Genomic DNA, 17,252 nt, shown 5'->3' with positions numbered 1-17,252 from the left:
GAACTCATTCTATATTTATATTGGTGTTAAAACTACCGTATTCCAACTTCTCTATGGTTCATACCCTCCGATACTAGCCATAGATGCATCAAAATAAGCAAACAATACACGAAAAATAGAATCTGTTTTTTACAGCATGATCGCAAAAACTCCCCCAAGTCTTCCCAAAGGTTCTACTTGGCACAAACACTAATTAAAAGCATAAAGCCACATATAAACAGAGGCTAGATGAAATATTTATTACTAAATAGAACCAAAAATCAAGAAACAAAAATAAAATTGGGTTGCCTCCCAACAAGCGCTATCGTTTAACGCCCCTAGCTAGGCATAAAAACAAGAATATATCTAGGTATTATCATCTTTGGTATGCAATCCATAGGTGGCTCTCATAATAGATTCATAAGGTAATTTAATTTTCTTTCTAGGGAAGTGTTACATGCCTTTCCTTAACGGAAATTGGAATCCAATATTCCCTTCTTTCATATCAATAATTGCACCAATCGTTCTAAGGAAAGGTCTATGAAGAATAATAGGACATGTAGGATTGCAATCTATGTCAAGAACAATGAAATCTACGGGCACATAATTCCTATTTGCAACAATAAGAACATCATTAATCCTTCCCATAGGTTTCTGATACGTCCATTTTGCATCATGCTTTTATATCGATATTTACTGCATTATGGGCTGTTATCACACATTATGTCACAATACTTGTGCCTATTCTCTCTTATTTTACAAGGTTTACATGAAGAGGGAGAATGCCGGCAGCTGGGATTCTGGGCTGGAAAAGGAGCAAATATTAGAGACCTATTCTGCACAGCTCCAAAAGTCCTGAAACTTCATGAAAGTTATTTCCAGAATATATAAAAAATACTAAGCGCAAGAAGCACCAGAGGGGGGCCACCCACCAGCCACGAGGGTGGGGGGCGCGCCCTACCCCCTGTGCGCGCCCCCTGCCTCGTGGGCCCCCTAGTGGCCCTCCGATGCCCATCTTTGGCTATATGGAGTCTTTCGTCGAGGAAAAAACCACAAGCAAGCTTTTGGGGCGAGACTCCGCCGCCATGAGGTGAAACCAATCTAGGGCTCCGGTGGAGCTGTTCTGTTGGGGAAACTTCCCTCCGGGAGGGGGAAATCATCACCATCGTCATCACCAACGATCCTCTCATCGGGAGGGGCCCAATCTCCATCAACATCTTCACCAGCACCATCTCATCTCAAACCCTAGTTCATCTCTTGTATCCAATCTTTGTATCCAAACCTCAGATTGGTACCTGTGGGTTGCTAGTAGTGTTGATTACTCCTTGTAGTTGATGCTAGTTGGTTTACTTGGTGGAAGATCATATGTTCAGATCCATTATGCATATTAATACCCCCTCTGATTATGAACATAAATATGCTTTGTGAGTAGTTACGTTTGTTCATGAGGACATGGGAGAAGTCTTGCTATTAGTAGTCATGTGAATTTGGTATTCGTTCGATATTTTGATGAGATGTATGTTGTCATCCCTCTAGTGGTGTCATGTGAACGTCGACTACATGACACTTCACCATTGTTTGGGCCTAGAGGGAGGCATTGGGAAGTAATAAGTAGATGATGGGTTGCTAGAGTGACAGAAGCTTAAACCCTAGTTTATGCATTGCTTCGTAAGGGGCTGATTTGGATCGACATGTTTCATGCTATGGTTAGGTTTACCTTAATACTTCTGTTGTAGTTGCGGTTGCTTGCTGTAACATCCCAATTTTCCTAAATTAGGATGTTATTAGATCATTCATATGCATATCATATTTTTATTGCATTATCTGCTTTTTCAGAATATTCAAATCATTATGCAACAAAAGGCAATTTATTTGGAGTGGAGATAACATGACTTCTCCCCTATTTTTAAAAAATGTTCATAATGTGCAGAATATTATTTCCAGTTCATCTGATATGTTCTGGTAATTTTTGCAATCCTCAAAATATTTTATTTGATTGTTTTATTGCTGTTTGAGTGGCCTATTGCATCAAAATTATTTTTTACAAAATTGCATTAGTGTTGGAACTAGTGTTCGTGTAGTTTATAGCTGTAGAGCTATTTTTACTGTGTGTCTAGGTATTTTTATTTCGAATTTATATTGTGTATTTTATTTTATTTATTTTTAGTTTTACTGTTGTAGTTTTTGTTAAAAAAATGCAGCACAACGCGCAGCGCAGAGCACTGCGCGGCCCAGCAGCCAACCCCGCGGCCCACCTAACCCCACACTGCGTGGCCCAGTCCCCCGCGCCTCCTGGCCCCAGCCAAGCGGTACGCCGCAGCCTCGCCCGATCCGCCCCGCGAGCCCGCACCCGATCCACCGCTCGCCTCCAGCCGCTGACAGCGGGTCCCGCGCCCCTGTTCGTCCCCTCCACCGAGTCGGACACCGCGCGCCGTATGCACGCACGCATGCCGAGGCCGAGCCGGTCCACCCCGCGCCCCTGGTCCACCCCGAGCGAGCCCGAGCTGCCGTGCGCAAGCAGAAGACCCCAGGGAAGCCGCACCCTTTCTCCCGATCCTCTTCGTTGCCGCACGCGCTGTAGGGCGAAAACGGATCTCGCCATCGAGCTCGGAGTTCGCCGTCGTTCGCCGGTGGATTTCGTTGCCGTTAGTAAGCCCTGCCGCCGCAGTTCGTCCTTTTGGATTCCCCACTCGAAGCCGCCACCGCCTGACATCTTTGTATTGCCGAAGGCGCAACAGAGGGAGAGGAACAAGCCGTCCCGAGTTCACCAGAGCAGCCTCGTTTCCGTCGCCGCCGTCGCCTGCAGAGTACGCCCCGCCGCCTTTGAGCACCACCACCGCCTCCGCCACTCCCAGCCGCATCCGCCCGCCTCGTCACCCTCATCGTAGAGTCACCGAAGGAGCGCCGCCGCCAACGCCCGAGACCGCCGCCGCCGCCCTCTGTTCTCTGGTGAGCATGCGCGCACAGAGTAAGCTTCAACCAATCACGCGCTGCCACGTGGCAGTTCACTACAGGAGTTGCTACAGCCTAGATGTTTTCTGTTGCTTTCTGTTTTATTTTCAGATTTCAGCTAAAACTTCAACTAGCTATATCTTTTAACCTATATGTCCAATTTAGGTAATTCTTTTTCCTATGCACTCACAAAAATCAGCCCTTCATGACAGTACCAAAATCTCACATGCTTGCACTGTTCAAATTTGAATTCGTTTGAATTTGAATTGAATCTTCCGGAGGCCATAACTCTCAAACCGTTTATCGGAATCGAGTGATTCTTTTTGCGTTGTGACCGTAGTGCATTTTAGGTGCTGTTAAGCTTCTGTTGTTGTGTTTTAAAAATGGTTTTGTTGCTGTTAGTTTTGTTTTGGTTCTTTTCGTGTTCCGGTGATTGATTGTTGAATTGTGTGAAACGTGTAGATTGTCCGGAGTGCGACACGAGCTATTGTCAGGAGTGTGACTTTCTGAACCAGAACCAAGGCAAGTTACATGTTGATCATCCTTTACCTATTATTTTCTATGCATGTAGTTATATCACACTATGAATATATGCATGTATAGGAGTATTATATATGTTGGCTATGCTGTTGAGCAATCTTCCCGGCTTTTGCAAATCGTGGTAGTTGTAGTTTGCTATGCTTTGTAGACGGGGGTGGTTCGTGTATTCATTGAGTTTATGTGAGGATTATATATATTTAACAAAATGAGTAGTAACTCAGGATTTTAACTCACCTCTGGGTGGAAGTGGTATTGCTTGGTGTTGAGGGAAGGCATCATGGGGTCTTGCACCTTTTCTAAGGCCATGCGCTCATGAGAGTGCACCCTAAGTGGAATGCCGCCCAGGCTCAAAAAGATCAGACAGACTTAGTGACTAGTAGCTTCCATGTGTGGCCACTGGCTATATGCGCTCTGGCTTAGTTGATCAGTTGTTGGAACCCTTGCCCAGACAGTGTCGACAGATGTAGCATATGTAGGTGGGATGTGGCCGTCAGGTGGTCAAGGGAACCTCTTCTGAAAGACTTTGTCTCAATCTTCGGATTGGGTCCAGTGGGTACAACGTACTAAACTCTGCAGAGTATTAAAACTAACCATGATTAGCCGTGCCCCCGGTTATGGGTAAATTTGAGCGACTATGCCATTACAGTTGTTGGATGATCTTGACAGATGTGACACTTAATAATATTTTTGGGCAACTTAATAAAGGGTAGGTTGGAGTTGATTTTGCCAACTCAACCTTGTGCTTTTAATTGTAGTAATAAAAGAACTAAATAAAAATTTGACTATTAGGTAGTTATGAGGACAAAATCGGCTTTCTGCAAAAATAAACCCTCAAGCCTTCCTTTTGATATACTATGCATATACATGTAGGTCTGCTATATTATTACTCCTGTGTAACTTGCCAATACATTCCAAGTATTGACCTATATGGCTGCAACGTCTCATGTTGCAGGATATTCTGACGAAGAGTAAGGTATCGTTAGGGTCGCGAGTCTGCACTCAGCATCGCCAGTGGGCTATGATGGGACTCATTGTTATTTTCTACTACTTTCGCTGTTTGATTGAATAAAGCTAGCCAAGTGCTATGCAGATTGTTTTATTTTATACATTCTGGATCATACGTTGTAATAAATGATGCACTTGCTATTCTGGTATTCATCTATACTGTGTGTGCTAGCGAGTTCGATCCAGGGACTAGCACGGTAAGCACAGAGACTCAAATCCTTCAAGGTTTGGTCATTACAGATGGTATCAGAGCTGTGTGTTGACTGTAGGACGTGACCCTAGAAAATGGATTAGAAAAGCCATAGGAGTGAAAATTATTTTATAAACTAGCTATCCTTCTTACTGTTTATTAGTTAACCCCCTCAAGTATCTTGAACAGTTAAGTAGGAACTAGTGCTGAGACCACCATTCATGTTTGTTTTATATTGCAACGTTATCGTGTTAGCGTATCTGATTATGCCCACTTTCGTGGTATGAAGATACTAGATTGTTTGCTTGATTGGTAGTTGTTTGTTAAATTACATCTTGTCGAAATTATTCGACTATATATATATAATACTATATTATGTTGTTTGTTTGTTTGTTGGTGTTATTCGCTGTTGTGTTTTGTTGGCTTGATCATATTATGCATATGGGTAGAATATATTTATATATACTTAGCTTTTGGCCCTATTATATCTATAACTCATCTATGCTTGCCCACCAGATGCCGCCGAGGCGTGATACTAGACGCAATACTGCAGGAGGAGACAATAATGGCAATGGAGTACCACCATACATACAGCAGGTTATTGAGGGACAGGACTAGTTGATCTAGTTGCTTACTCAGAACCAGAACAACAACAATAACAACAACAATCCGCCGCCACCGCCACCTGTGGATATGCTTACCAGGTTCTTGAGGTTGAATCCTCAGAGGTTCTCCAGTTCCCCTGAACCTATTGTGGCTGATGACTGGCTCCGTGCAGTCAATAGGAACCTGGAGACGGTTGGATGCACTGATGCAAAGAGGGTGAGGTTTGCCTCACATTTGTTGGAGGGTCCTGCCGCAGCTTGGTGGGACAACTACTTGGTCACTTATCCCATTTCTACTATCACATGGCCTCAGTTTCAGGATGCTTTTCGTGCTGCACATGTGTCTGCTGGTGCTATGAGTCTGAAAAAGAAGGAGTTTCACAGTTTGCGCCAGGGAGGTCGCACAGTTAATGCTTATGTGGAGGAATTTAATAATCCTACACGCGATGCTCCTAATGATGTTAACACTGATGCAGCTAGGCAGGAGAAATTCTTGGAGGGCCTAAATGATGACTTGAGCCTTCAGTTGATAGTGGCCACTTTTAGGAATTGCCAGGATTTGATTGATAAGGCTATTGTGCTGGAGCGAAAGCAACAGGCCATAGAGAATCGCAAGAGGAAGTACAACAACAATAATAGGTATAATTCAGGACTACAGCAGAAACCACGCACTTCATATCATGGTAATGGAGGTAATGGACATAATCATCATGGAGGTAATGGACATAATCATCATGGAGGTAATGGTCATAATCATCATGGAGGGAATGGCCACAACCATAATGGCCACCATCATCATAATGGGCACAAGAGTAACAATGGCAATGGCAGAGGTAATGGTAATGGTAATGGCAATGGAGGGAACAATAACCAGAACCACCAGGTTACACGTGCGCCAAGGGATTTGAGTCAGGTGCAGTGCTTCAGGTGTAAGGCTATGGGGCACTATGCCACAGATTGCCCGGGGGCGAAGAACTCAGGATCCAGCAAGCCAAACCCCTTCCAAAAGGGTCATGTAAATCATGTTAATGTGGAGGAGGTTTACAATGAACCTGATGCAGTGATTGGTAAGTTCTTGATTAATTCAGTACCTGCACTTGTTCTTTTTGATACTGGTTCATCGCATTCATTTATTTCGAGGGTATTTGTTGATAAACATGGATTGCCAACCAAAACACTTAGTATGCCTATTAGAGTGAGTTCCCCAGGAGCTGAGATGATAGCAGGTGTTGGTTGCCATCAGTTGACTTTGTCTATTGGAAAGCATGATTTTCCTATGGATTTGATTATATTGAAGCCACAAGGTCTGGATGTTATTTTGGGTATGGATTGGTTGCAGTTATATAAATGTCGTATTGATTGTGCCAGTCGATCTATTACTCTCAGTGCACTAGGAGGGAAGAGGATCAAATATGTGTGTAAGTATAAGCATAATCAGGTGCAGGTGAACTCTCTTAAGGGGGGTAGCCTGGAAGAGGTTCCAGTTGTGAGAGATTATCCAGATGTGTTTCCAGAGGAGTTGCCAGGTATGCCACCAGATAGAGATATTGAGTTTCTGATTGATTTAATACCAGGCACTGGACCTATTGCAAAGAGACCGTATAGAATGCCTCCTAAAGAGTTGGAAGAATTGAAGAAGCAGATAAGAGAATTGCAGGCACAAGGATTTATTCGCCCAAGTTCATCACCTTGGGGAGCTCCAGTTTGGTTTGTGGAGAAGAAGGATGGGACCTTGAGGATGTGTGTTGATTATCGTTCTCTGAATGAGGTAACCATTACGAATAAGTATCCTTTGCCTATGATAAATGATCTATTTGACCAGTTGAAGGGAGCTACTGTGTTTTCTAAGATTGATCTTCGTTCTGGTTATCATCAATTGAAGATTCGTGAGCAAGATATTCCAAAGACTGCTTTTACTACGAGGTATGGGTTGTATGAATATACTGTTATGTCATTTGGATTGACTAACGCCCCTGCATACTTCATGAATATGATGAACAAGGTGTTTATGGAGTTCTTGGATAAATTTGTGGTTGTTTTCATTGATGATATATTGGTGTTCTCCAAGAATAAGCAAGAGCATGAGGTGCATTTGCGTTTGGTAATGGAGAAACTAAGGGAACATTAGCTGTATGCCAAGTTCAGCAAATGTGAGTTTTGGCTGGATGAGGTAGCATTCCTTGGACATGTTGTGTCAGGTAATGGAGTTGCAGTTGATCCATATAAGGTTGCTGCAGTTACAGAGTAGGAGACACCCACGACAGTTGGAGAGATTCGCAGCTTTTTGGGCCTTGCAGGTTATTACAGGAGGTTTATTGAGAACTTTTCCAAGATTGCAAAGCCTATGACTGAATTATTGAAGGAGAAGAAGTTTGTTTGGACTGATGAATGTGAAGCCAGCTTTCAGGAATTGAAGCAGCGTTTGGTTACAACACCAGTCTTAACTCTGCCGGATATACATAAGGACTTCCAGGTATATTGTGATGCTTCTCGTCAAGGACTTGGGAGTGTTTTGATGCAGGAAGGTAAAGTTGTTTCATATGCTTCACGTCAGCTTAAGAATCATGAGCATAATTATCCTACACATGATCTGGAGTTAGCCTCAGTTGTGCATGCATTGAAAACTAGGAGGCAATATCTTATTGGTAATCATTGTGATATATTTACTGATCATAAGAGCTTGAAGTATATTTTTACTCAGAAGGATTTGAACCTCAGGCAGAGGAGATGGTTGGAGCTTATTAAGGATTATGATTTGAATCTGCAGTATCATCCTGGTAAGGCTAATGTTGTTGCTGATGCGTTGAGTCGTAGGAGCCATGCTAATGCAGTTAATATTGATAATATGCCACCCGAGTTATGTGAACAGTTCAGGAATCTCAGGTTTGGAGATGGTTCCTAAGGGATATTTAGCAACACTTGAGGTAAAGCCTACTTTGCTTGATAGGATCAGAGAAGCTCAAAAGAATGATAAGGAGATTGCTGAGATAAAAGAGAATATGGCTAAAGGTAAGGCAGAAGGTTTCCATGAGGATGAACATGGAGCCATATGGTTTGGGAAGCGTATTTGTGTACCTCAAGATGCAGATATCAGGAAGTTGATTCTTCAGGAGGCGCATGATTCACCTTATTCTATTCACCCAGGTAATACTAAGATGTATTTGGATTTGAGGGAAAGATTTTGGTGGCCTAGCCTGAAGAGGGAAATTGCGGGATATATTGCGACATGTGATGTGTGCCAGAGAGTTAAAGCAGAACATCAGAGACCAGCAGGTTTGTTACAGCCATTGCCTATACCTGATTGGAAGTGGGATGAGATTGGTATGGACTTCATTACAGGTTTACCCAGGACTCGGTTAGGTTATGATCCTATTTGGGTAGTTGTTGATCGTTTGACTAAAGTTGCTCACTTCATCCCAGTAAAGACTACTTATACCAGTGCTCAGCTAGCAAAGATTTATATGTCTAAAATTGTTTGTCTGCATGGAGTTCCAAGGAAGGTAGTGTCGGATAGAGATACTCAGTTCACGTCCAAGTTTTGGCGTCAGTTGCATGAATCCTTGGGCACCAGGCTAGAGTTCAGTACAGCTTTCCATCCACAGACAGATGGGCAGACAGAGAGGGTAAATTAGATTTTGGAGGATATGTTGAGAGCTTGTGCTTTGGACTATGGGTCCAGTTGGGATGATAATTTACCTTATGCAGAGTTCTCATATAATAATAGTTATCAGGCTAGTCTGAAGATGGCACCGTTTGAGGTATTGTATGGTAGAAAGTGCAAAACACCATTGATGTGGGATGAGGTTGGAGAGCGTCAATTCTTTGGACCAGACTTGATCAGAGATGCTGAGGAGAAGGTCAAGTTGATTCGTGACAGGCTGAAGATAGCACAGTCCAGACAGAAGAGTTATGCAGATGCAAAACGTAAGGAGGTGACATATGAGGTAGGAGACCGTGCATACCGTAGAGTTTCACCACTTCGTGGAATTAAGAGGTTTGGAATCAAGGGTAAGTTAGCACCACGTTTTGTGGGGCCTTACAAGATCTTGGAGCATAGAGGAGAGGTAGCTTATCAGCTGGAGTTGCCAGAATCCTTGTCAGGAGTTCATAATGTGTTTCATGTATCTCAGTTGAAGAAGTGCCATGCAGAGATGATGGATGTTCCATTGAGGGACACGGTGCCACTTGAGGCAATTCAGTTGGAGAGTGATTTGACATATGAGGAGAAGCCTGTTAAGATTCTGGAGACAGCAGAGAGAGTTACTCGCACCAAGACAATTAAGTTATGCAAGGTTCAATGGGATCATCATACAGAGGAGGAAGCTACCTGGGAACGAGAGGAAGATCTCAGGCAGGATCACCCACACCTATTTACTAGCCAGCCCGAATATCGAGGGCGAGATTCATCTTAAGGGGGGTAGGTTTGTAACATCCCAATTTTCCTAAATTAGGATGTTATTAGATCATTCATATGCATATCATATTTTTATTGCATTATCTGCTTTTTCAGAATATTCAAATCATTATGCAACAAAAGGCAATTTATTTGGAGTGGAGATAACATGACTTCTCCCCTATTTTTAAAAAATGTTCATAATGTGCAGAATATTATTTCCAGTTCATCTGATATGTTCTGGTAATTTTTGCAATCCTCAAAATATTTTATTTGATTGTTTTATTGCTGTTTGAGTGGCCTATTGCATCAAAATTATTTTTTACAAAATTGCATTAGTGTTGGAACTAGTGTTCCTGTAGTTTATAGCTGTAGAGCTATTTTTACTGTGTGTCTAGGTATTTTTATTTCGAATTTATATTGTGTATTTTATTTTATTTATTTTTAGTTTTACTGTTGTAGTTTTTGTTAAAAAATGCAGCACAGCGCGCAGCGCAGAGCACTGCGCGGCCTAGCAGCCAACCCCGCGGCCCACCTAACCCCGCACTGCGCGGCCCAGTCCCCCGCGCCTCCTGGCCCCAGCCAAGCGGTACGCCGCAGCCTCGCCCGATCCGCCCCGCGAGCCCGCACCCGATCCACCGCTCGCCTCCAGCCGCTGACAGCGGGTCCCGCGCCCCTGTTCGTCCCCTCCACCGAGTCGGACACCGCGCGCCGTACGCACGCAAGCATGCCGAGGCTGAGCCGGTCCACCCCGCGCCCCTGGTCCACCCCGAGCGAGCCCAAGCTGCCGTGCGCAAGCAGAAGACCCCAGGGAAGCCGCACCCTTTCTCCCGATCCTCTTCGTTGCCGCACGCGCTGTAGGGCGAAAACGGATCTCGCCATCGAGCTCGGAGTTCGCCGTCGTTCGCCGGTGGATTTCGTTGCCGTTAGTAAGCCCTGCCGCCGCAGTTCGTCCTTTTGGATTCCCCACTCGAAGCCGCCACCGCCTGACATCTTTGTATTGCCGAAGGCGCAACAGAGGGAGAGGAACAAGCCGTCCCGACTTCACCAGAGCAGCCTCGTTTCCGTCGCCGCCGTCGCCTGCAGAGTACGCCCCGCCGCCTTTGAGCACCACCACCGCCTCCGCCACTCCCAGCCGCATCCGCCCGCCTCGTCACCCTCGTCGTAGAGTCACCGAAGGAGCGCCGCCGCCAACGCCCGAGACCGCTGCCGCCGCCCTCTGTTCTCTGGTGAGCATGCGCGCACAGAGTAAGCTTCAACCAATCACGCGCTGCCACGTGGCAGTTCGCTACAGGAGTTGCTACAGCCCAGATGTTTTCTGTTGCTTTCTGTTTTATTTTTAGATTTCAGCTAAAACTTCAACTAGCTATATCTTTTAACCTATATGTCCAATTTAGGTAATTCTTTTTCCTATGCACTCACAAAAATCAGCCCTTCATGACAGTACCAAAATCTCACATGCTTGCATTGTTCAAATTTGAATTCGTTTGAATTTGAATTGAATCTTCCGGAGGCCATAACTCTCAAACCGTTTATCAGAATCGAGTGATTCTTTTTGCGTTGTGACCATAGTGCATTTTAGGTGCTGTTAAGCTTCTGTTGTTGTGTTTTAAAAATGGTTTTGTTGCTGTTAGTTTTGTTTTGGTTCTTTTCGTGTTCCGGTGATTGATTGTTGAATTGTGTGAAACGTGTAGATTGTCCGGAGTGCGACGCGAGCTATTGTCAGGAGTGTGACTTTCTGAACCAGAACCAAGGCAAGTTACATGTTGATCATCCTTTACCTTTTGTTTTCTATGCATGTAGTTATATCACACTATGAATATATGCATGTACAGGAGTATTATATATGTTGGCTATGCTGTTGAGCTATCTTCCAGGCTTTTGCAAATTGTGGTAGTTGTAGTTTGCTATGCTTTGTAGACAGGGGTGGTTCGTGTATTCATTGAGTTTATGTGAGGATTATATATATTTAACAAAATGAGTAGTAACTCAGGATTTTAACTCACCTCTGGGTGGAAGTGGTATTGCTTGGTGTTGAGGGAAGGCATCATGGGGTCTTGCACCTTTTCTAAGGCCATGCGCTCATGAGAGTGCACCCTAAGTGGAATGCCGCCCAGGCTCAAAAAGATCAGACAGACTTAGTGACTAGTAGCTTCCATGTGCGGCCACTGGCTATATGGGCTCTGGCTTAGTTGATCAGTTGTTCGAACCCTTGCCCAGACAGTTTCGACAGATGTAGCATATGTAGGTGGGATGTGGCCGTCAGGTGGTCAAGGGAACCTCTTCTGAAAGACTTCGTCTCAATCTTCGGATTGGGTCCAGTGGGTACATCGTACTAAACTCTGCAGAGTATTAAAACTAATCATGATTAGCCGTGCCCCCGGTTATGGGTAAATTTGAGTGACTATGCCATTACAGTTGTTGGATGATCTTGACAGATGTGACACTTAATAATATTTTTGGGCAACTTAATAAAGGGTAGGTTGGAGTTGATTTTGCCAACTCAACCTTGTGCTTTTAATTGTAGTAATAAAAGAACTATATAAAAATTTGACTATTAGGTAGTTATGAGGACAAAATCAGCTTTCTGCAAAAATAAACCCTCAAGCCTTCCTTTTGATATACTATGCATATACATGTAGGTCTGCTATATTATTACTCCTATGTAACCTGCCAATACATTCCAAGTATTGACCTATATGACTGCAACATCTCATGTTGCAGGATATTCTGACGAAGAGTAAGGTATCGTTAGGGTCGCGAGTCTGCACTCAGCATCGCCAGTGGGCTATGATGGGACTCATCGTTATTTTCTACTACTTTCCGCTGTTTGATTGAATAAAGCTAGCCAAGTGCTATGCAAATTGTTTTATTTTATACATTCTGGATCATACGTTGTAATAAATGATGCACTTGCTATTCTGGTATTCATCTATACTGTGTGTGCTAGCGAGTTCGATCCAGGGACTAGCACGGTAAGCACAGAGACTCAAATCCTTCGAGGTTTGGTCGTTACATTGCAATAGGGTTTAATCATAAGTGGGATGCTTGTCCAAGTAAGGACAGCACCCAAGCACCGGTCCACCCACATATCAAATTATCAAAGTACCGAACGCGAATCATATGATCGTGATGAAAACTAGCTTGACGATAATTCCCATGTGTCCTCGGGAGCGCTTTCCTTTATATAAGAGTTTTTCCAGGCTTGTCCTTTGCTACAAAAGGATTGGGCCATCTTGATGCACTTTATTTACACTTGTTACTTGTTACTCGTTACAAATTACCTTATCACAAAACTATCTGTTACCGATAATTTCAGTGCTTGTAGAGAATACCTTGCTTAGAACCGCTTATCATTTCCTTCTGCTCCTCGTTGGGTTCGACACTCTTACTTATCGAAAAGGCTACGATAGATCCCATACACTTGTGGGTCATCAAGACTCTTTTCTGGCGCTGTTGCCGGGGAGTGAAGCGCCTTTGGTAGGTGGAATTTGGTAAGGAAAAATTTATATAGTGTGCTGAAATTTAGTGTCACTTCTTACTATGGAAAGTAATCCTTTGAGGGGCTTGTTCGAGGTATCTTCACCCCGACCGGTAGAGCAAATAGTTGCTCCTCAACCTACTGGACCTATTGAAAATGAAAATGTTTACTTCGAAATTCCTTTGGGTATGATAGAGAAACTGCTAGCCAATCCTTTTGTAGGAGATGGAACATTACATCCTGACTTACACTTAATCTATGTGGATGAAGTTTGTGGATTATTTAAGCTTGCAGGTATGCCCGATGATGTTATCAAGAAGAAAGTCTTCCCTTTATCTTTGAAGGGAGATGCATTGACATGGTATAGGCTATGTGATGATATGGGATCATGGGACTACAAACGGTTCAAATTGGAATTCCATCAGAAGTTTTATCCTATGCATCTTGTTCATCGTGATCGTAATTATATATATAATTTTTGGCCTCGCGAAGGAGAAAGCATTGCTCAAGCTTGGGGGAGGCTTAAGTCAATGTTATATTCATGCCCCAATCATGAGCTCTCAAGAGAAATGATTATTCAAAATTTTTATGCTCGGCTTTCTGACAACAATCGCTCCATGCTTGATACTTCTTGTACTGGTTCCTTTATGATGAAGACTATTGAATTCAAATGGAATTTATTGGAGAGAATTAAATGCAACTCTGAATATTGGGATATCGACGGCGGTAAGGAGTCAGGTATAAAACCTAAGTTTGATTGTGTTAAATCTTTTATGGATGCTGATGTTTTCTGTAAATTTAGCACTAAATATGGACTTGACTCTGAGATAGTAGCTTCTTTCTGTGAATCCTTTGCTACTCATGTTGATCTCCCTAAGGAGAAGTGGTTTAAATATAATCCTCCCATTGAAGTAAAAGTAGCTGCACCTGTTAAAGTTGAAGAAAATACTATTACTTATAATGATCCTATTGTTCCTACTACTTATGTTGAGAAACCACCTTTCCCTATTAGAATAAAGGATCATGCTAAAGTTTCAACTGTAGTCAACAAAAGTAATATTAGGACACAAAAACCCCCTGAGCAAGCTAAAGTTCAACCTAATATTACTATGGTTAAAGATCTCTTGGCCGATAATATTGATGGGCATGTTATTTACTTCTGTGATGAGACTGCTAGAATTGCTAAACCTGGTGCTAAAGATAAACATAGATCTGTGGTAGGCATGCCTGTTATTTCTGTTAAAATATGAGATCATTGTTATCATGGCTTGTGTGATATGGGTGCTAGTGCTAATGCAATACCTATTTACTTATACAAAGAAATTATGCATGATATTGCACTAGCTGAGATAGAAGATATCGATGTTACCATTAAGCTTTCTAATAGAGATACTATTTCACCAATTGGGATTGTTAGAGACGTTGAAGTCTTGTGTGGGAAGGCTAAATATCCTGTTGATTTTCTTGTTCTTGGTTCCCCTCAAGATAGCTTTTGTCCCATTATATTTGGTAGACCTTTCTTGAATACTGTTAATGCTAAGATAGATTGCAAGAAGGATGTTGTTACTATTGGTTTGGATGATGTGTCTCATGAGTTTAATTTTTCTAAATTTCGTAGACAACTCCGTGATGAAGAATTGCCTAGTAAAGATGAAATTATTGGCCTTGCTTCTATTGATGTGCCTCCTAATGATCCTTTAGAACAATATTTGCTAGACCATGAGAATGATATGTTTATGAATGAAAGAAGGGAAATAGATGAAGTATTCTTTAAACAAGGACCCATTCTTAAACACAATTTGACTATTGAAATCCTAGGGGATCCTCCTGCACCCAAGGGTGATCCCGTGTTTGAGCTTAAACCATTACCTGATACTCTTAAATATGCTTATCTCAATGAAAAGAAAATATATCCTGTTATTATTAGTGCTAACCTTTCAGAGAAGGAGGAAGAGAAATTATTGAAAACTCTAAAGAAGCACCATGCCGCTATTGGATATACTCTTGATGATCTTAAGGGTATTAGTCCCACTCTATGCCAACACAAAATAAATTTGGAGAAAGACGCCAAACCAGTTATTGATCACCAACGACGGCTGAATCCTAAGATGAAAGAAGTGGTAAGAAAGGAAATATTAAAGCTCCTTGAGGCAGGTATAATTTATCCCATTGCTGATAGTCAGGGGGTAAGTCTACTAAGAAAGGCTACTAAGAAAGATCATTACCCCTTACCTTTTATCGATCAAATGCTAGAAAGATTATGCAAACATACACATTACTGCTTTCTAGATGGTTATTCTGGTTTCTCTCAAATACCTGTGTCGTCTAAAGATCAATCAAAGACTACTTTTACATGCCCTTTTGGTACTTTTGCTTATAGACGTATGCCTTTTGGTTTATGTAATGCACCTGCTACCTTTCAAAGATGCATGATGGCTATATTCTCTGACTTTTGTGAAAAGATTTGTGAGGTTTTCATGGACGACTTTTCCGTCTATGGATCTTCTTTTGATGATTGCTTGAGCAATCTTGATCGAGTTTTGCAGAGATGTGAAGAAACTAATCTTGTCTTGAATTGGGAAAAGTGCCACTTTATGGTTAATGAAGGTATTGTCTTGGGGCATAAAGTTTCTGAAAGAGGTATTGAAGTTGATAAAGCTAAGGTTGATGCTATTGAAAAGATGCCATGTTCCAAGGACATCAAAGGTATAAGAAGCTTCCTCGGTCACACCGGTTTTTATAGGAGGTTCATTAAGGACTTCTCAAAAATTTCTCGGCCTCTGACTAACCTATTACAAAAAGATATTCCTTTTGTCTTTGATGATGATTGTGTAGAAGCATTTGAAATACTTAAGAAAGCATTGATTTCTGCACCTATTGTTCAGCCACCTGATTGGAATTTACCCTTTTAAATTATGTGTGATGCTAGTGATTATGTTGTAGGGGCTGTTCTAGGGCAAAGAGTTGATAAGAAACTAAATTTTATTCAATATGCTAGTAAAACTCTAGACAATGCCCAAAGAAATTATGCTACTACTGAAAAGGAATTCTTAGCAGTTGTATTTGCTTGTGATAAGTTCAGACCTTATATTGTTGATTCTAAAGTAACTATTCACACTGATCATGCTGCTATTAAATACCTTATGGAAAAGAAAGATGCTAAACCTAGACTTATTAGATGGGTTCTCTTGGTACAAGAATTTGATTTGCATATTATTGATAGAAAGGGAGCTGAGAACTCCGTTGCAGACAACTTGTCTAGGTTATAAAATGTTCTTGATGACCCACTACCTATTGATGATAGCTTTCCTGATGAACAATTAAATGTCATAAATGCTTCTCGAAGTGCTCCATGGTATGCTAATTATGCTAATTATATTGTTGCTAAATTTATACCACCTAGTTTCACATACCAGCAAAAGAAAAGGTTCTTCTATGATTTGAGACATTACTTTTGGGATGACCCACATCTTTATAAAGAAGGAGTAGATGGTATCATTAGACGTTGTGTACCTGAGCATGAACAGGAACAGATCCTACACAAGTGTCACTCCGAAGCTTATGGAGGACACCACGCTGGAGATAGAACTGCACATGAGGTATTGCAATGCGGTTTTTATTGGCATACTCTCTTCAAGGATGCTCCTAAGTTTTTCTTATCTTGTGATGAATGTCAAAGAACTGGTAATATTAGTAGACGTCAAGAAATGCCTATGAATTGTTCACTTGTTATTGAACCATTTGATGTTTGGGGCTTTGATTATATGGGACCATTTCCTTCCTCTAATGGGTATACACATATTTTAGTTGCTGTTGATTACGTTACTAAGTGGGTAGAAGCTATTCCAACTAGTAGTGCTGATCATAACACCTCTATTAAGATGCTTAAAGAAGTTATTTTCCCGAGGTTTGGAGTCCCTAGATATTTAATGACTGATGTTGGTTCACATTTTATTCATGGTGCCTTTCATAAAATGCTTGCTAAGTATGACGTTAATCATAGAATTGCATCTCCTTATCACCCACAGTCTAGTGGTCAAGTAGAATTGAGTAATAGAGAGCTCAAACTAATTTTGCAAAAGACTGTTAATAGATCTAGAAAGAATT

At 42.0% G+C, this 17,252-nt stretch overlaps 1 protein-coding gene across 1 annotated transcript; it reads left to right on the top strand.

Annotated features, from left to right (window-relative positions):
- The first annotated feature begins 5,182 nt into the window (after positions 1-5,182).
- Positions 5,183-12,408, top strand: LOC147970626 (uncharacterized). Its single transcript, XM_087523530.1, has 4 exons — positions 5,183-5,263; positions 5,306-6,338; positions 11,359-11,418; positions 12,389-12,408. The coding sequence occupies exons 1-4, from the start codon at positions 5,183-5,185 to the stop codon at positions 12,406-12,408; spliced, it is 1,194 nt and encodes a 397-aa protein (XP_087379656.1).
- Positions 12,409-17,252: the final 4,844 nt, after the last annotated feature.

This window comes from Triticum urartu, chromosome 5A, assembly GCF_056163025.1.
Source record: "Triticum urartu cultivar PI428250 chromosome 5A, HENAU_Tu73, whole genome shotgun sequence".
Classification (NCBI taxonomy): Eukaryota; Viridiplantae; Streptophyta; class Magnoliopsida; order Poales; family Poaceae; genus Triticum; species Triticum urartu.
The sequence above is the reverse complement of the archived record's forward strand: the minus strand, read 5'-3'. Positions and strand labels throughout refer to the sequence as shown.